The 21,010-nt window shown below is 44.7% G+C and overlaps 2 protein-coding genes across 2 annotated transcripts; one reads left to right on the top strand and one right to left on the bottom strand.

Moving 5' to 3' along the window:
• Nucleotides 1–207: 207 nt before the first annotated feature.
• Nucleotides 208–14,659, bottom strand: NUF2 (NUF2 component of NDC80 kinetochore complex). The gene is made up of 13 exons (XM_075711134.1): nt 14,537–14,659; nt 13,346–13,420; nt 11,891–11,967; nt 11,138–11,199; nt 10,138–10,235; nt 9,477–9,550; nt 7,566–7,662; nt 6,160–6,222; nt 5,459–5,596; nt 4,346–4,486; nt 3,360–3,535; nt 1,386–1,521; nt 208–357 (listed from the first exon to the last, which is right to left on the bottom strand). Exons 1-13 carry the CDS (start codon nt 14,657–14,659, stop codon nt 208–210), a joined length of 1,410 nt encoding a protein of 469 aa, XP_075567249.1.
• A 1,134-nt stretch (nt 14,660–15,793) lies between these two features.
• On the top strand, nt 15,794–20,001 carry LRRC52 (leucine rich repeat containing 52). The gene is made up of 2 exons (XM_009491754.2): nt 15,794–16,433; nt 19,745–20,001. Exons 1-2 carry the CDS (start codon nt 15,809–15,811, stop codon nt 19,999–20,001), a joined length of 882 nt encoding a protein of 293 aa, XP_009490029.1. The 5' UTR covers nt 15,794–15,808.
• The last annotated feature ends 1,009 nt before the right edge of the window (nt 20,002–21,010 follow it).

The raw sequence follows: 21,010 nt of genomic DNA, 5'->3' as shown, positions 1-21,010 counted from the left end.
AGGCTAAACCAAGTGTTTTCTTATCCACATTAGCAAGCTCACGACATCAGGTTCTGTCTAGAAAGCTAACTGTGTTCTGACATGGTTTTTGAGAAAGCTGGCTTTTGCCTGGAATATTCATCCCATACAAAGCACAAGCTCTTGAGTTCAGATATTAGGACAAACATAATGAAACATAATGAAAGTGGAATACAAGTAAAGACAGGTCTAAGAACTACTTCCAGGAGTCTGAACTCTAAGCAGCCCTTTCTTCAGTTCAGCAATTTTATCTTCTCTTGAGGCTGCATAACTCTTTGCTGTCTTAAGGAGAGAGTCATGATGCTTCTCCAACCCAGCCTTCAGATTTAGGCATATTTCCTAGAAAGAGAAGATAAAGGGGAGGGAGGGGGAGAAATCCATTAGCAAAGTTAACATTTATGCTTTATAAGGATTTAAGTGAGAGTGGTCTGGTGGTCTGAAGTGATTTCGAAGGCACCTCATCCCAGGCTTAAGCAGCAGCATTTGCAGAACACAGGAAAGTTACAAAGCGTCAGAATAAGAGCAAAATCTCAATATTATGATTCTGTTGTAACTCTAGTGGTCATAATACTAAGACAGTCAAACAACCAGCACTAGCCCAGTATTCACCCTACTGCTGCCCCATTCCATGTTAACCTGTGTCACCAAGTTCTCTGCCACTGTGACTGCTACCATTATCCTCCCAGCATGGACAACACTTCAGTAATTAACAGAAAGGATGAGAACCTGCAGGCAGACTGTGATCCCCTAATCCCAACCCATCAGGATTTATGCCTCTTTCCAAAGCTGACCTGGACATTTTCCTGAAACCCTAGGAAGAAAGGGTTTGTGACATGGCAGGTGGCCCTCTATTTGAGGAAGACTGTTGAGAGGATTACAGTACTGCCCATCACTACAACATGAATGTAAAGCCTCACAGGTCAGGTCCCAGGGACCAAAGAAACGAAAAAAAAAAAACAACAAAAAAAAGAAAATCTGACTGCTTAGAGCTGGAAGTACCAAGACACAAAGACAGACATCATGGAACTAGCATAGTATCTGCTACAGGCACAGGTGGGAACATAAGTTTAATTTCACCTCCCAAAATACTGGGCAATCACACCATTCCAGAGTCTTCTCTGCAAAGCCCACTTCTCCTGTGGGCCATCTACAGCCTGCAGAGATGAACACAAGCCCTAGCAACCCAGTGGATCCACAAGCAGTAAGTGCTCTCCCTCCCACTATCCACCCAAACCACCACCTGTGCAGCCTACTCATTTTTAGGGCCAATAAGTGTTCCTTTATCTACACATCCCACTTTTGAGAATACCAAACAGGATTCCTTCAGGGGTGGAGAGAGAGGGGCGAGGGGGAGGAGGAACACTCACCTTGGCTTTCATATCTTCTTTTTCAGCATTCTCATTCAGCTGCTGAATTTTGAACCTTGTCTGTTGGATTTCTTTGTGAATGGCTGTCACTTTATCATATACAGCACCCCTCTTCTCCTGAACTCTGTTACAATATCTAAAGGTGGGAGAAAAGTGTTAATACTGAGCCATTTGACTAATTCCAGATTAAACTTAACCCCACCACAAGCAAAGCTTGCATTTTATGAGCATGAACCTAACATCTGCTAGAAGCAATGCTGTATAGAATTTACTTGCTTGGAAATTTGTCCAATTATTAAACTAGAACAACTTAGATACAAGAAGTGAAATTCAAAGTGGAGTTAGAGGAGTATGTTGAAGATCCTCAGCTGCTGCCAATCAAGGCAAGTCAAGTGACTTCAGGGGAACCAACCCAGCAGACAGCTGGACACTGCATCTTCCTGCCTTTGAGTAATGCAGTACAGGTGTCAGTGGAAAGCCCTGCCTAAAGGCCAGCCACTGGACCAGGTTAAAAGCAATATAGCTGCACTTGATGTTTCAGCATAATTGAAAGTTACAGATTTTCCTTAGCCTCAGATCCCCTCCCACTAAGTCAGAACTCCAATCCCATATATCTACACATGTTATGTGCAGCTTCCAGTCCATCATTTCACTGCATCCCAAACAAAGACCAAATAGCATTTCCCCAGCTTACAGGTACATTCAGACAGTGCCAGCTGTGAGCTGATATGTAGTCAGCAAAGGGTTAGTGTGGGAACAGATCTACTCTGACTTCAAGTGCAAAAAAACACCTACCAGTTTATATTAAGCATTTGTACAATTACAGTTGGAACTGTAGCAGCTGCTTTCTCTAAAGAATGGCCGACATTGTTTATACTTAGAGAGAGCCTATTTACACCTTCCTGCCTCAAGGGAAGAGTCAGGACACATTCTCTTATTCACCAGCAAAAACTCTTGTTTTCAAAACAAGGTTACTTCCCTTCCCCTCTTGCTTATCAAAGCATCTAATTTTATCACTCAACAGAAATATCTAAAACCAGATAAATCAGCAGCAACTTTTAACATAAAGGAGCATTAGATTATATTATTTTCTTTATTTGGAAGGAAAAATAGCTTTTAATTAATCTCCTTTAGCTATTACAATACACTAAATGAGGAGCAAAGGAAGCCTGGGAATCTTGCTGTCATTCTGCACACCACACAAGCCTTTCAGCATGACTAAGTCTTAGCTGACTCTCTCAGCTATGTAGAAAAAGCTCTCTTCCATCACAGTTAATCTACCCAGCCAATAATTTTCCATATTCCCTTTCCTGCCCATGTACAAAAAAAGTGTTATATAATAAGCTTTCTCTATAACAGTTCAGCACTTCTAGTCTCACAGTGAAGCCACAACCTTACAATGCTGCAGTTTGCTGCTGCAGAGCAGAAGTGACTGCTGTGCTGTAAACACTGCCTTGCAACTTGCCTTTAGTGTACAGAAGGAAGGAAGATGGGCTAAGAAGCTTTGATCAAATTACACTTTTCCTTTTGTTTTAGAAGCATCATGTCAGGATAATACTCCTCTGAGATACGAGCCCCATTTCCCCATGGGTCTTGAACATCTTTGATAATGAGCAAAAGTGGCAAGGGAAATTATGAAAAATTCATGAAAGGCAAATGGGGCTTTGTTAAAGTCTGATAAGTTGGAAAATTATCCCAATGTGACATTCTCTTTAAGAAGATAAAAGAATCAAGAATAAGCATTATAAATTGAATTAGTGCTCCAATAAAAGAATTGCTGTCAAGTCACATTGCAATTATTGATTTGAGACCCCAAGTCCCTGCCTGCAGCATTACTGGTCTTTATACAAAGCTATCCCACATCACTCATTTTCTTCTTACTGCTAAGCTACATGTTTGTACCAGACGTGAACTTTGGTAGCACATAACAAAGACATAAAGTAGCATCAGGCAGAAACGTCAACTCATCCATACTCAAATACGGTGTGCTTATATTGCTCAACATCTTCACGCTTCTTTTTAATCCTTATTTCTGCTGTAGACAGCTTCTCATGTTTTGCAGTGACCAGTCTCTTTAAGGACATTTCATCTGTCTTTCCCTTTTTCAGCTCTATCTGAGCACTCTCAAGCTGGTCCTCCAGATTTCTGACCTAGAGTACATAAGTAGTATTGAAATAAATTAAATGGGGGAAAAATAATCAAAACAGCATACCCTGTTAGTTTACTAAGATTAGAACTAGCTTCCTGCTTTTGAAGATCTGATTGCTAACTAATTCTCCCAGTTAAATCCCAGTTCCCTAGTCTTTATCTGATTTTAAATACATCCAAATGGACAAGATCCCATCACTTAGAATGATTTTCAAATGTTACTATGCATTCTGCTATAGCTCTTAGCCAAGGGTAACTTGAACATACGCTGTACAAATACCCCAGAAGAATCATACTGCATATCATTTTTCAAATGCCCCTAACAATTGCCTTCTCCCAGAACTGAGTAGCAAACAGCAAGGTACTGTATTGTGACAAACATTTCATCAGAAAAAGGCTGGCTTAGTAATATTAATAAAGGTACTTAAGACATGACTCCCTTTGAAGTAGTAATTTCTTTGCTTTTAGTTTCTGCTCTCTAGGCAGAAGAAACTGGATCTCACTTTTCTTCTTCCATTATTTCCTACCAACAACCCCAAGACAGTTCAAACTGTTTCAGGTCAGGTTTCTATGGCAACAAAGGCTTTGACTATTAAAAGTAGTCAATAGTACATTAGCTAGTGGCATGCAGCAAAGCAGCAGCTATGTTTTACTGATGTTTTTAAGAACGATATTTTGAAGTTATCCAAATTCTTTCTTTTCAGGGAAGAGGAGATATGGGAATCTTCAAAATACAGACATTTACCGATGATCACCTATCTTGCTTAGACATTAAATTCTCCCTAACCAGATATTATTTGGATAATACAAACCTCTGATAATACACTGGCCAGTCTCTCCACATTTGCTCCCTGTCTTTCCATCTTCTTTTGATATAACTGCACCTCCAGCTGGCATGATGGTAGAACCTCAACTAGGTCTCTATAACCTTCATATTTCTCAATAACTTCTTGCTTTAAAGAGAAAAGACTATTAAAACAGCTTTGGAGTTCAGCAGTTATTTTTGTATAGTATTAACACATACTGACTTTTTTACCTGTTCCCTTGTTTTTTAACATACACTGGAATTAATATTTAGTAGTTAGTGAAATGAGATCTTCAGTTTGTAAAAAAAGCATTTATTTGGAAAGCACAGGAAAAGTGACATGCAGGTATTCTACAGTGAACTAACTAGCTTATTACAAGACCTTTCAGGACAGAAAAAAAGCTGTACAGTGAAGAAATTCTCTACTGCTAAAACAGGAGTTACGTAACATCATAAAAACAGATGTATGGAATTACAGAATAAAGTTTACACCTTTGGAACAAAAATACCTAGGAAGACAAAGTTATGCAAGCTTCACTGATGTACGAGTGATCATGAACTACAAATATTTAAAGACTGGACATTACTATAAAAAACCCAAAAAGCTAGAAAGGGAATTCAGCGTTCAGCATACTAGTGGAGACAGCCATCAACTCCAGAAACAGTGAATGATAACAGAGACACTATGAAGTATGTGTTCTAAATCCAAGCAAGCTGCCAAAATATTGTTATCTCTTGAGAGTAAACAGCCAGACAGGTATAGTACAGATTCAAGAGTTCTACACCTAGTCTCACAAACAAACAGTTACTCATTAAGGACAAGCAGAGTGACTGCAGTCCCACTTTTCAAAAAACAAAAAAACCCAAAACAAACAAAAAAACCTCAAACACAAAACACCACCCACCAATACAAACAAAAAAACCCAACCTAAAAACACACCCCCACAACCAACCTTCAGTTTTCTTTGAAGTTGTGATTTCATTTCAGACTAACCACTGTTCTGTTGATTTTTGACTAGAGGTATAAGTCATTCAAGAAGCAGTTCTAGATGATGACAGTTCAGTAAAACATGTTTTTTCTAACAGAATACCTCCTTGTGTGGACAGAGAAAAACCTCACCTTGGATTTCTTGAGTTTCTTAACAGTCTCTTTCATCAGTTCTTTGTAATTTTTCAGTTCCTCTGGACTCTCCACAATTTTTGATTTCAGCTGCTCTTGTTCTTCTTTCAAAGTAGCCATTGTCACTTTAAGCTCATTCTAGTTAACACCACAAACACACTTTCAATATTAGTGATTAGGTGAACAAACAGGACTTGTGAAGCATGGCTTACCAGGATCTTATGACTAGATGAGTTCTTTTCTCTGTTGCAAGTCATTCCTCATTAGGAAGTTTGTTTTAAAATTCCTCTAAATAGCATTAACATTCCATCAAAGCAGTTAACAGTCCATTTTGCTCCCTGAACATGCATACAGGGGCACAATACTAAGTCACAAGAACAGCATTTAACTAGTACTCCACAAAAAGCCTGCCAGCTAATACATATTACTAGCAGCTCTCCCTTTCAAAGCCCCTCACCTAGGGCAACAGATACAGTCACTACAGGGTTTCAGCCAACTGTATCAACCTGGTAGAAGAGCAACAAGCTTTGTGTGCAACCTCTCAAAAACCTGAAGCCAAATCAGTTTTTTAAAAAAAACCTAATAATCACCACCTGAATGTTACCTAGCTCCAAGAATAATTTGATCCTAGAAAGAGAGACGATCTACTAGTTGATCTGAGATGCAAGCTACAGCCTATACCTATACAGATGTGTACTTACCAGTTTTCGGGTACTCTCTGCAATATCTGACTTCTTTTGCGAAATCACTTCTTGCAAAGCTGTCTAAAAAAAGCAACAAACTAAGTAAGCATCTCTACAACTGCTACCTCCTTTACCCTTCTATCATAGGTCTGTCTACAAGAGAAATCCCATTTATGGTTTATTTGGAGCACCATAACTAGCAGACAAAATTGCAGTCTATAAGATTTAAAAGACAGGGAAGGAGAACATTGTCACAAAAGCCACTGGGAGCACTAGGGATGCAGCCAGCAGTAGGTAACTAGGAGCAGTGATAAGAAACAGACTACCTCTATTCTTACTGACCCTAGCAGCATTATACACACACAACCTTCTTTGCCAGAGGCACTGTTCCTGAGAAAAAGCTAAGCTAATACACAGTCCCCAATAATATAGAAGTCAAGCACATGATTAATAATATTAATAGTAGAATCATAGAATGCTGTGGGTTGGAAGGGACCTTTAGAGATCACCTAGCCCAACCCCCCTGCAGGGAGCAGGGACAGCTTTAACCAGATCAGGTTGCTCAGAGCCCCATCCAACCTGACCTTGAATATTTCGAGGGATGGGGCCTCCACTACCTCTCTGGGCAACTCGTTCCAGTGCTTCACCACCCTCATTATAAAAAATTTCTTCCTTTGTATCCAGTCTAAATCTACCCTCCTTTAGTTTAAAACCATTAGTCCTTGTCCTGTCACAACAGGCCTTACCAAAAAGATTGTCCCCATCTTCCCTATAGGCCCCCTTTAAGTACAGAAAGGCTGCAATAAGGTCTCCCCTCAGCCTTCTCTTCTCCAGGCTGAATGACCCCAACTCTCACAGCCTGTTTTTTTTGTTACCTTAAGGTAACAAAAAACCCCACACCCTAACCACAGGTGGTTTGTTTTTTTTTTTTTTATTTTTCCAAAGCAGCTGAAAAGGCTACCTATGAGACCTTAGAGGGAAGCTGCAGTCAACCCTACTCTTTTTGCCAGGCATTCCCTTGGGTGAACCTTCTTAGGCCTCATTTCCTGCCATGGCTCACCTCCAGTTCCAGTTCTTCAAATTCAGGTGGAAAACAAAGGGAAACATACAATCACACTTCTGAACAATAACACAGGTACCTCCCAAGTTACTGCAGTAATGCATTTCAAAAAGAAAGAGATGAATACATTTTTGTATTCCCTAAGTCCGATTTCAAGTATGTTTCACATTCCTTACATTGAAATGAAGAGTGGTGCTAGCGGTTAGACAAGACATTGTGTTGCAATGACCTTTGTTTTAAATCAGAAAAGTCCCCTTTATCCTTTGTAGAATTAGGGGGAGGGGAACAAAATCAACAGAAATAAGGAACAACCATGATCAGAAGCCATGGCACCATTTCAGAGAAATATATAACAAGGTCATACTTGTTTCCGACGATAGTCTTGCCTTAGTAGTTGCTCCAGTTCTCGAATGTTATCTGTCAGTTGCTTGACCTCTGCTTGATGTTCAACTGGAACAGTGCTAAGCAAAAAATAAAGACACAGGACAACTTCAGCATCATTATAGTCAGGTCAAAGTACAGTAGGTAAAACAATCACTCTCCCCAAAGAGTTTAAAACCAGTAACTTTAGTAAGCAAGTAAGCAATCAGGGCAAAACAGTCTCAAATTAATACATCTTACTTTCCTTTGCTTGTAAGATTTTGCAGTTGAAGCATAATCTAAAGAGCTATTTTGGCAAGAAGTGGTACAAGCATAACAGAGGACTAAGTTTACAGATCACGTTAAGCAAAGCACAAAAGAACAACAGTTCTACCAATTTTTGTGGTGATTTTCATTTATAAAATTTGCATAATATTACCTGCCATAGAAACAGCTTGTATTAGGGTAGACCTATAGCTAGCTAGAGAACCTGCTGTCTAGCACATACCAAGAACAGCTATCAGAAAACACTCTTTGTTTTGAAAGCTATCTGGGAAACTAGCCATCTCTTCATCCTATTATCCACAAGGAAAAACAAAACTTAATGGTGCAAAGACACAGACAGTAGGACTAAATGGCCTGAAACAGAGAATGGGGCAAACCTGTCAACTAACTAACAAAGACAGCTTTACCCATCTATTAAGTTAAAGATGGGCTTCCTACAGCTATTGAAGAGACAAAGACATAGCACTAAAAACTAACAGCAAAGTTTCACCATAGTCCCCAACATACAAAATACAGTATCCTCTCAAAGCAACCATATATATTCCCAAAGTCACATTTTTATTTTCTGCCAGCAACTCTTCTGGCCTAACGCAAGTGAAGTTACAGAAGTAGCTCTGAGCACAACCCAGCATCAGCATCTCTATATTTTCTGACTTATGTCCCAGGGAGGCTAACCAGCAACAATGTCAGACAAGGGCCAAAGGAGCTTAACTACTCAGTTCCTGTTTAGGCAGTTTAGGCACCCCATATAGAATCACAGAATCATTTAGGTTGGAAAAGACCCTTAAGATCGAGTCCAACACTAAAAATCGAATTAACCTAACACTGTCAAGTCCACCACTAAACCATGTCCCTAAGTGCTGCATCTACACATCTTTTAAATACCTCCAGGGATGGGGACTCCACCACTTCCATGGGCAGCCTGTTCCAATGCTTGACTACCCTTTTAGTGAAGAAATTTTTCCTAATACCCAATCTAAACCTCCCCTAGCGCAACTTGAGGACGTTTCCTCTCGTCCTATCACTTGTTAATTGGCAGAAGAGACCAACACCCACCTCACTACAACTTCCTTTCAGGTAGTTGTAGAGAGCGATAAGGTCTCCCTCAGCCTCCTTTTCTCCAGGCTAAACAATCCCAGTTCCCTCAGCCACTCCTCATAAGACTTGCTCTCTAGACCCTTCACCAGCTTCGTTGCCCTTCTCTGGACACGCTCCAGCACCTCAATGTGTTTCTTGCAGTGAGGGGCCCAAAACTGGACACAGTATTCCAGGTGTGGCCTCACCAGTGCCAGGTACAGGGGGACAAACACTCCCCTAGAAATAGCATGGCCAGCAGGACTAATACAAGCCAGGATGCTGTTGGCCTTCTTGGCCACCTGGGCATGCTGCCAGCATTCAGACTGTTGACCAACACCCTCAGGTCCTTTTCTGCCAGGCAGCTTTCCAGCCACTCTTCCCCAAGCCTGTAGTGTTGCATAGGGTTGTTGTGACACAAGTGCAGGACCCAGCATTTAGCCTTATTGAATCTCGTACAGCTGACCTCAGCCCATTGATCCAGCCTGTCCAGATCACGTGCACTGAACAGGAAAGTCAAGTAGTCCATCTCACAGTACTTGCTCCTCATACTCACTTCAGTTTCTCCAGCTTCATTGCTGCCTCCCGATTTGCAGTCTCCAGTTGTTGGTGTTTCTCCATAGCTGATTTCTGCAAATTAAATATTCAGAGATCCTTTTTATTTTAGAGGAATATGGTTTGTCTCTGGGCTTCTATTAGAGCCCTGCTTATCATTACTTCACATGAAATGCACAGTCTGTGAACTACTGAGATATTGAGAAGCCACCTGCAATTCTAGCTTCAGCCCACTGACTGTTACATCTAGCTTTTCTCAAAATAACGCGAGGTGTCAAACCTTCACTTAACAGGCTAAAGTATCAAATAAGTTACTGGAAAAAACCTTCAGATAATAACCTAAGTAATAACTTGGTCATGGTCATACAGAAATCTTTACGATATTGACAAGCTCATCCACTCTTCTAAACTTATATGTTTCCTTAAGGGCTTTCCAAAGGTTTTTCTTAAACAGTTTACAGTAGCTGTATATGCTTATAACATGTAATATAGTTGTACAAGTTTCACATAATATTAAACTGGTATCCTCCTGTATTACTTGGCGATGTTTAAGATTCCAATGTGTTATTTAAACATGCAGTTAAAAAACCCACAACCTTTATGCTCTCAGTTCTAGGTTAACCTTAAGTAGGTATCTGGAATAACATAGCACCCAGTCTTACATAGTTCAGTTGCAACTCCAAGTAGACCTCACGTCGGAATTCTCTGAAATTTACAAAGTTGAGAATGCCACTCAAGAAGCGAGCTGTCCTTTTTGTTTCTGAAATAGGAATTGCAAGCCATCACCATTCTGGTTTCCACATGCATTACAATTACTTAGAAGTTGGGCAAAACATAACTGAGAGAAGAGACAGAAATTACAAAACAACAGAACCCAAATTACTTCTTCCCCTGCTCGCCTTGCAAAGATTTCACAGACTACACAAAAACTAGCACCAAGCTATGAACTTACAGCATCTTAGCAATTCTATGCAATTTAACAAATGAAAATGGCACCTAAGAGAAGGATTATTAAAATACAGCCTCCCATTAAAACAGAAGTCAGGTAGAAAGAGTGTCAATCTTCAACTACAACTCTGAAGACAGATCCTCACTGAAACTATCAGGCTAGTGGAAGACAGCAGTTTGAACTGCAGGGACCTTCTGGCTGCATCCCAAGCAAACTTTGTGAAAGATGATTACAAATGTCTTGAATGTCTTAGACAAGACAGAGCCAGGAGTGAAATAGTTCTTCAGAATAGCCTTTTAAGTTGTTTGTGTTGTACCAGAACCACCACTGCTGGGTATTGAAAAATTCAATTGCTTCCTACACAGGCATCACCGTAAGAAATCCTACAGCATTCCAGAGTCGCCAGGATAATTTTCATTACAATCTATTCTCACACTATTTCACATACATCACAGCCTGCTCTTCAGACCGTAGCATTCAAAACAGCCCTCAGTTATTTAACAGGATTAGCCTACATAAGGAATACAGAGAACTGCTCATTAAAACCAGCTTGTCTAAGGGCCACAGCAAGGGTCAGAAGAGTAGCTGGAAGCCTGGGACTGTTCTCCATTCTAGATGCCCATCTGGCTATGTCAAATGAGAAAAAAAGCACCTGGATATCAAGTGACACCCACCATCCCGGGAAACACAAGGATTACAACGCACTTGCTTACTTGGGTTTAAAACATCAGCAATGTGAAAATCATTAATCCGGCACACTGGAAGTAAGCGCTCCCTGCAAGGAAAACAAAATACAACCTTATCTGCACTGACCATTACTCAGTTTTTGTGCTATATCCTTTTACTACAAAACAGATCTTGTCCTCTCATCCCAGAGCATATGACAGCAAGCACAAGACAGCAGTAAGTCTCAGGAGAATAACACAGTAGGACTCCGCACACAGACCAGCATTAAATATTTGTATTCTTACAGCATCTCACAAATATTTCTATAGACAAAAATACTTGCCTGTAGAACAACTTTTCAGCTTAATTAGGGAACTCCTACAGTTAACCGTTAAGTCAGTTCTCCCCTTACAACTGACATGAAGCTTAAAGCCTAACACGCACCTCATTCCAACAAAGATAACTACACAGAATTCAGACAGCAAATTTACACAACAGGTACTTACGATCCCTCTTCTAGGTGTAATGATGACCCTCTAGCCATTCAAAGTATATATCTGTGCTCCATCTTGGTGAGGCTGGATTATTTCATTAACACATTCATTTTGACAAGATAGCTGCCTGCTGAGAATTTTACTCTATTAAACATTGCTGTCCCCTGTTCATCTGCAAATTTCACTTTGCTCAGAGCCAACAAGCAGTGGAACCACCATCAAAAAAAGGCATAAAACCCCACTGCTTTAGTAAATTGAACCCTTACAAGGAACAGCAACTGAACAGATGCAGGATCTTCTACTTACATGTGAATATACAAATTACAAACAGGTAGAAAGCCTTCAAATATCTGTGGATACATTATGTCAACGTTGACTGGCATCTAAAAAGTAAAGAGAGTCAATGCATAAGTAGCAAATACTTAAACAAAAATACACAGGTTTGTTTCCACAACAGAAGATAATTCAAATAGGTTAAACACAGTGAGGACAGTCTCCCCATCCACAGGGAACACGTTATAGACTGAAGAATGCCATCAAATTAATCAGCAGACTATTTTAAGTGTCAATTTTGCCTGGTCAAAATATAAAGACAATAATAACTAAAGCAGCAACACTACAAACTCTGGAATTCAATCTAAACCCTCCATTTTAATTTGTTCAAAACTAGTGCAGAAGGACAGTCTCTGCATTACACAGCTAACAACAAGAAGCTCTTTCTTTAAACACCCTGAAATTCACACACTCAGCTGTTTTATGAAGAAGTCAGAAGAAGGTAGTGGTACACTGTCACCTTTTCTGATATTTTAAACCTTATAATACAGTATCCAAGCTAATGTCATTGCCTGTGAAGAACTGAGTTATCTTGTGCACGTATGATCTTCCCTTTCAGTTTATCCAAAACTGGAACACGACAATACTATTTACTCTCACAAATCAGTTCTTGTCTAATAGAGACAGAAGATGAATTAAGTGTTAATCAACAAGGTATCGGCTAACCTCCAGCTGTACTTCTCCTTACTTTCCTCCCAGTTAATGGAGAAGTGGAGATGATCAAACATTAAAAGCAACTTTCACTTTCCTTCTAGACCGGTCTAACATCTAAGCAGAGACCCTCCTCCAGCCATAGCCAAAGGCAGATGCCCAAGACGACAGTATGTATTTTCAAGACCAGAGATAGTGTCCCTTCATAAGCTTGTCCAATCCCTCCTGGACCTTAGAGACATTTCTGGCACCCGCAGCGTCCCACAGAAAAGAATTCACAGCTTAACCGCAGGAGGAGAAGGCTCTCCACAGGGCCCTTCCTTACAGCCTACGGTGGCGAGCTCCTCTTCATGCCCATTAGTTCCATCACTATTTCTAGAAGTATCTTGAGCTGAAGCCAACTTCCAGACCAGGAGCAATGATCAAAGCAACTTCTCAGACATAATCAGCAAGGCCTCAGCAACAGCCCACAGATGATGCTCCCAGGTTGATGACTGCGCTGCAGTACTGCACTCTCAGTCCTGCCTAAGTGAACAGCCTAGTTGCCTCACTGAACAAACACAAATGCCCATGGGTATACAGCATCGCACACACAAGTTTTCTGCCATAGAGGCAGAATTTCTAAGCTCCCATTCATGCAATTACAACATACAAAACAGTAAGCTACTTGCCATTTGCTAGTGAGAAGATAAGAGGGAGATACTTCAACATTTAATTGGTTAAGTGCAATATTTTTTTTCCTTTCACATTTCATTACACCAGCCACTACAGACATACCATGTAGAAATGCTCCAGGCGGATTCCATATACCTTTTGCAGGATTCTCATGTAAATCATGTGTAAAACTTCAGGCTGCAAGAAGAAAGGACATGAATCAGTATTCCATATGATTGATTATTCAGGGCTCCCAGATTAGGCCGTTAAAATAGTTCTGCCTTTAACACATGAAGACTGATTTCACTGAGCCATCAAGACTAACAAGTTTTACTTTCCAATAGTTTGCAGTTCAAGCATTACTATCTCATAATACAGTTATGAGGCAGCAATCAACTCTGACAACTGCAGCCCTGCCACAGCTATGCATTGTTTTTCATTACGTTGCTGCTCACTGAGCAGTTTTGAAACCAAGTGACACCAAAAATCTAAAAAAGGTCACAGAAACTATAATCCCATAGCAAAGAGTGCCCTTCATCACATTATTAAAATGGAAGGGAAAACAGACCTGCAAGCCAACCAGTTATTCATTTACAGCACTAATCAATGATCAGTTCAAACCAATCTTCCTTCTTAAAAATGATCATCCCATCGTTCCCTAAACAAGCAGGGCCGGCCTCCTCCTTCAGCAGGCACAAGCACTTACATAGCAGCACAAGGAATCACACCGAGGCATCAATTCAATTTTAAAGCCACTTCTCGTTTGTTGAAGTCACTGCAAGACTACGTTAACATTAATGGTCAGACCAATAGAAGAAAAAAGGGGGTGGAGGAGGGAGGGGATGCTTTTTATGTGATTGGTTTAAAAGCATTAGTTTATCAAATAAGCTGCTGAAACAATGACACCATACTAAACACAGCGGCTACTTTAACGAAGTTCCCACAGAAGTGAGAAAGACAGACCGTGTAATTTCATGGGTGTCCGTTTATGAACCCACCCCCTTCCTGGTGAGGCTTGAGGAAGCTTCTCTCAAGCTGAAGAGAGGGGAAGCTCTAGGCCTAGCCCTCTAACTCCTACGAGACTAATCTGCCGCATCGGAAAAACTGATCGCCTCACTTAGAAGTCGCTTCTATACGCCAAAGACCATGCGAGCCTGGGGAGCGATCACCCAAGAAACCAGCCGACGTGCAAGAAAACCGCTGGTGCTGCGGCACGGAAAGGCCTTCCTCCACGATGGGTAGGAAGCTGCCTGAGCGCGGCGCGGCTCCCCCTGCCACTGCAGGCCGCGGCCTCCCCCGAGCCCCCTCACGCACCTTGGGGTTGCCGAACACGTCGCCCTTGACCAGGTTGCGGGCCTCGGCGCCCGCCAGGACGTGGCTGCGGAGGTAGCTGATGATGTCGTCGGGGCTGTAGCGGGGGAAGGTCAGCGCCTCCATGCCGGCGCCGGGCAACGGCCGCAGCTTGAATCTGGCGGGCGCCCCCTCCGCCCCCGCCCCGCGTCACGCGCAAGCCCGCCGTTGGCCTATCCGCCACCGCGCCGGCGGGAAAGGGGCGGGCCTGCGTGAGGCTCCGCCCCTCCTCCGCGCGCGGCGGCCGTTGGCCGTTAGGGGCGGGGCCGCCTGAGGCGCCCGGGGCGAGGGGGGCGGGGGGGGGGGGCGGGAGAGGGGAGGAGGGGTCCGGCTGCTGCCCGCGGCCGTCACGGCTGTCGCAGCCGAGGGAGCGGCGGCGGCCTCGCCCCTGCCAGGCTGTGGCGTTCCGCAGCTCCCGCCGCCATGTTAGGCGCCGCCTCCAGCGGGAGCTTGCGGCGGCTCCGCGGAATGCCAGCGCCTGCCCGCTGTCAGGGCGGGCTCCGCGCCGCGCCGCGCCCTGCCAGGGCTTTGGAAGGCCGCCAGCAGGCCTGCTTGTCGTGCTGAGCGATCTACAACCTTCTGTCAGGGTCCTCCTGCAGAGGGGTGGGCAGGCGGAGGAGCACCACGGCAAGTGAGCAGAGGGCGCTGAGGCGGCTTTGGAAAGCCTGTCCGGGGTAGAAATGCCAAGAATGTCTCTGGAAGAATCTCCTTAGCTGCCTTCTGCAGCCTGAAAGGAGACAAAGCCAATCCAGCACAGCATTGCACAGGGCTCTCTCGCTTAATCAGTACAAGTGACCACCTCTTGCAGTTTGACACCATTTGTGACAAAATCTGCACTGTTCACACCCACCCTGCGCAATTTTGATGCTCTCAGCCGCTGCACGCCTTCCTCACACCTCCACTCAGCTGAAAGCAGCTCCCGCTCGGCCAGCAAGGTCACAGCACTGTCCCCAAAGCCAGGCAGCTTTTGCAAGCTGTTGACATCACAGAGGTGTCATCTGGCACCGGGTGCGACATGGAGACATTCCAGCCACTGTTCCGCGCTTGCCGATGTAGAAATCGGGCTCGGTTTCCAGCTGGGCGCTCTGCCAAGAAGTCAGGTGAGCCACGGACACAAAGTGCTTCCCGACAGCCTTGCAGCCAGGCACCTCCTCGGCATGGCTGTGACAGTAACGCAGCTTCCATAGGGCTGCTCACAGTCCCCAAAGGGCTGAGCAGCCCGGAAGGTCTTAGACCATGTCTCCTTCAGGTAGACCACAGCCCCTGAGCCTCATGTTTCTTTTGGGGATGGGGATGGCATCAGGGACGATCAACTGCCCGAGCAGGTGTAGCTGTCAATACCTGGAAGTGAACTGCACAGGGCAGCAGTTGCAGGAGTTCCCTGTGGCCATCCCACTGGACACCAGGCAGCTGATTCTGGCGGCAAACAACGTCTCGTACCTTCCGGCAGTGGAACTGAGCTTCTTGGCTGATTTGGTCTATCTGGACTGCAGGAAGAACCTCTTGGGGGATGACCTGGATTTCACTTTCATTGGTGTGGCCAAGCTTGTCTATCTGGACCTCAGCTTCAACAATCTCACACAGGTCACCTTCAGCACCTTCTCACACCTCCTCAGCCTGGTGGTGCTGAAGATCTCAGACAATCCCAACCTTGTGGCCATCGAGAAGGATGCTTTCGCCAACAACACCTGGCTGAGGCACCTGGATGTGAGCCGGACGGGCCTAACGTTCCTGGACACCAGCACTGTCCGGGACCTGCCCAACCTGAGGTTTCTGGGGCTCAGTGACAACCTGTGGCACTGCAACTGTTCATTTTTAGACTTCATCAGCTGGATGAGAGCGAGCAACGTTCATTTTCCAGGTGAGGGCTGTGTGAGCAGGACCTCTCTCCTCCCTACTCCTGCAGATCTATGTGGAATGGAGAGGGCCCTCTGTTCTCTTTCCCAAAATTTCAGCTCCACAGGGCTGTGCCACTGCATGTCAACTGTGGGTCCCATCTTCTGGTGTTGCACAAAACACGATCAGAGCAGCTGGGTTACACACGCTCCACCCACAGAGAGTCACGCTTGCTTGCATCCTCAGGACAGTCAGGGAAGTGTAGCCTGTAGCTAGGACATTGCTGCTGCTCTAAAACACCTAGCTCCAGCCCCAGGAGGTGTCCCTGTGCCCACAAATCACAGCACCCCGTGGCTGCAGTGCCAAGAACAAGGAGCTCAACACAGCTCTGGGGAGATCTGCGCTGGGAAAGCTGCTGCTCTGAATTTCCTGCCTTGTCTCCATCTGCTCTGATCGTTTGGTGCTGCTGCAGTACCAGCATGTCCATAATGATCAGTTAACCCCCTTCTCTCCGTGGAAATGCTCTCCTGCCTCCAGTCGGACATGGTTGGGGCAGCCTTTCCAGCCCTGAGCTCTCCACCATTCAGCCGGTGTCCCCTTCACCTCGAACACCTCCCACTAGCCTCTGGCAGGCAGACCTCATTTGTGCAACCTCTACAGCAGTTCTGCTCAATGCTGAAAACAAAGCCAGGTTGCAAGTGAGCCATCTCCTCTTCTGCTCTCATCTCTCACTGATGGGGTCTCCGGGAAAAGTTTGGGTAGTGTGGAAGCCAGCGGGAGTTTAGCTGCTGACTTCTGTAGGGCTGTGATCACACCGTGCTCCCCGCCAACCCGTTTCCATACATGAATAGTGTACACAATGCCCTTTGCCTTAAGAGTGTGGCAGCTGTTGTGCTAGGACAGATAAAAATTACAAATCCTGCAACCTCCAACTGTCACAGTGCTCCTAGCCCTCATAGCAGGTACATTTGACTGATCCTCTGTATCAGACTGTGACCCAATGCTCAGAAGTCAGAGAAGGACGTTTTGCTGTTCCTATGGGAGCTCTGGTTTGGGTCCCAACTGGCGTTTGATGGTCAGAGTGAAACAGAACACAAGTTGCGCTCACAAAAGCATCTGTATCCTTATGGCTGGGAGGCTCCATATGTTCCCACTCTTCCTCCAGCACCCCAGAGTAAATTTGCTCTCTTTTAAGTTTTCCAATGTAAGAAATGCAATGCAGGTGAGCATGGAGTCCCATGGGCTGCAGCAGCACAGTGCAGCCTGCTTCTGAATAAAAGCCATTTCTTGAAAACAGGGTATCCAAGACTTGTTTCTTTAGCTCATCTTGGATCCCAAAATCAGCTGTTTCCTATCATATTGAGAGATTCTACAACTGGGCTGTGGACACCAAGTGTTCATGAGGCAGGATAAGCACCAATTCCCTTTCCCAGAAAAACCCTGGTCCCAAGAGCAAAGCTTTGTTCTGCAGCTGCAGCACATGAACTTGATTTCCCAAACTGAAAAGGAACACAGCAAAACATACTCATGAAGAAAGCTTGGTTTTCAGTAATGCAAGACACAATGGTGAGAGAGCGCTGCAAAAGAGGAATTGTTTGAGAAATTCTGTCCATCGAGTAAGAAGGGGGCACAAAAGAACCCTGGGGGAGAAAAGGGAAGGGCAAATGGAAGCTGGTGTTAGGACAGAACTGAATTAAGGACATCTCTGTGTCTTATTAGACATACTAAGCTCCCTATAGACAGTAAAGTTTTTTATTTTCCTCAGGCAGGTTACAGGCAGTTATGGAACAGTGTAAGAAAGTACTGTTCGTAGCAGTAAGACTGGAGATAACACACTGAACCGTGGAACAGGAGAATAAAACTCACTGCAGGCAATTTGAGAGGGTAGGAATAGGAAAGGCAGTGGCAGCGAAGACTGGAGGTATGAGTATGGATCCCTGTGCCATGCTCTGGAAAATGGGAAAGCCAAAGAAACCAGGCAGCTCGCGGAGGCTGCTCCACTTCCCTGCTGTGTTGGGCTTTGCTGTGTCCTGGCGAGACGCTGTGGGCGAGTCTGCAGGAGGCCGTGTGCCTCCCGGGACTGGTGTGAGGGCTGTGCAAAGCTTTCACGCTGCCAGTAAGTGTACACAGGCTGGACAACCTGTATACAAACACCCACCTGCCTTTAGGCAGGAAAGGCAGCTCCCTCTTCATTGGGACTAGGTGGCCCTGAACCGAGGGGTTGTGACAGGAGCTGACAGCTCCAGCGCGAAGGGATGTTGGGACAGAGCCCTGAAATGTGCTGCAAGCAGATCCCCATCCCGGCCTTTAAAAAGCTACTGCTGCTTCACAGAACACTTTTGCACCAGTGTTTTGTGCTCAGCTGGATCCGTGCGGTCTAGGTGCTGACATGAAGTTGCCCAAATCTAGATGGATTTGGGTAATAGAGAGGTAAAAGCTCTCTGGTTATATTCAGGACAATGAGAGATACCAGCATGAACAACCACTGCAGCTATATCACTCAGTAATATATGACATAATGTAATGTAATATAATATAAATGCCCTGTAGCTTGTTCCTCTCCACTGCTCCCTTTCCCTCAGGCCCATCCATCCAGTGCATCAAGCAGTGACCAGCCTGTGTCTGGCACAGTAACTCTTTCTGGCCCAGGGAGTTCAAAACCTGCAGGGGAAGGAGAGAGCTGTGGCTGAGGGCGCACTGTGCTTCTACAGACACCAAAAGGAGACTCCGCTTTTACCACACACGGCCTTCGCTAACTTCAGAGGGAAAAGCCAGCATATGTTTTATCACTGAGTGTATTACAGTAGGACAGGGCACAGTCATTATTTCAGTGGAACTGAATCATTGATGAGTTTCCTCTGCCTCTCTCTCACAGAGCAGGTGAGGCTATGCCCAACTGCAACCCATTCTAGTTGCCAAACTTGACTCCCTGTGTGCAAGCCTCATTATTCCAGCATAATTTAGGCTACATCACTTCAGAAGGTGTTTGAGATTAAAAAACACCCAAACACAAGTGCTCTTCTTATATTAAAAGTGCTCAATCAACAGAGATGAACAGTGCAGGTACAGCAGTTTGCCGCAGTGGCATAATCCACCAGGCAATATTTTCCTATGGAGGCAACACCACAGAAATCATTCTGGCAACCTGGGAATTGTGGTTTGGCAAGGGTTTGCCTGTGTGATTTTACCTAAGCCACGGAGGGAGAGGGGTGTGAAGTCTGTAGACATTTTTCAGGAGTTTAGCAAACTCGTCCATCATTTTTTCTAGCAGGACTCCTGCTCATTAATGCTTAAGACACAGGCAATAGAGTCTTGCTTCTGCTTTTCCCTCTGCAGATGCTGACAACATCACCTGCTCCACCCCAGAAGGCCTGCGTGCCCTGAAAATGCCTGCAGTGGAGGCCCAGCTCCACTTCAACTGCCTGACCCAGCTGTACAAGCAAGACTACATCTTTCTGTGTCTCATTGGCTTCTGCATATTCTTTGCTGGCACCATGGCAGCCTGGCTGGCTGGTGTCTGTGCTGTCATCTATGAAGTCCACACTTCAAAGGGAGAGGGGGGGGAGGAGGAGGAGGAAGACACAGTCACTTAGGACCAGCCCTACAAATCCGTCCAAACTCCCATCGTGGGAAGTGAAGGCAGGCCCTTCCTGCCTGATTTCCTACATGATGTGCCTCTCTAGATGCTATTTCTTTTGAAGTGAAATAAAACTGCAAGAGAAGAAAGTCGTTGTGCTCCAGTTTCACTCACTGTCCTACCTCCACTTGTATTCTTCTACTGGGACTCAGGATATTGGCAAAATACTCATTTGGGGGGGGGGGGGGGGGGGGGGCGGCATGAGAGGTGTGCACAGTGCCAGGCATTTACACTCCCGCTTTACCAGGAGACCACAGAAAAACAGGGTCAGCGTGGGGCCTGTCCTGTCACAGGGACAGGCTGGAAGAGGTACGACCCGGGATATGGGAAAGGCCCCAGCACTGCGCTGTAGCCAGGGAGTTCACCAAGGCCTTTTTGACCAGAAAGCCCAACAGAGCTTATTGGGACCAGCCCAGATAGCTCACTGCAGCCCCAGAGAATCTCTGAACTTTCTGCTGCGGAATGCCAGGTACGTGAGCAAAGAGATTAAAACCAGGACATTGAGGGACCCAGGATCCCACCGGGTCTTGCTTTCTTCCCCATTACATGGGCAACAGCAAAAGGCACCATCCGTCTCCCTGCAGCCGGACTCCCTGCACCTCCACCAGTTTATGCACATTTACAGAACTGGAAAGTCCAGCTCTGGTTTTGTATCACGTATCTCTAAAACTGGATTTTTTTTAATGTAAAAAATATTGCTTACACACTCCAAGTATTCTTGGAAATGGCTTGTGTTTCAATGCCAAAGTCCCAGGGTTGCATATACAGACTGGAATAAAGGGAGATGTAAGTAAGATCCTTTATATCACTAACGCTGGTAATTGCCAAGAGAAGTATCTGCTTACATGACCGAGTACAGCAACTCCACGTGTGAAACACTGGCTTCTTCATCCGATACTAGCGGGATCTGAGGAAATAAAAGGGAAAAGCAGAAGATTTCAGCAAGCGTGGTATCAATTACCATA

The sequence above is a fragment of the Pelecanus crispus genome, chromosome 5 (genome assembly GCF_030463565.1).
Source record: "Pelecanus crispus isolate bPelCri1 chromosome 5, bPelCri1.pri, whole genome shotgun sequence".
Classification (NCBI taxonomy): Eukaryota; Metazoa; Chordata; class Aves; order Pelecaniformes; family Pelecanidae; genus Pelecanus; species Pelecanus crispus.
The sequence above is the reverse complement of the archived record's forward strand: the minus strand, read 5'-3'. Positions and strand labels throughout refer to the sequence as shown.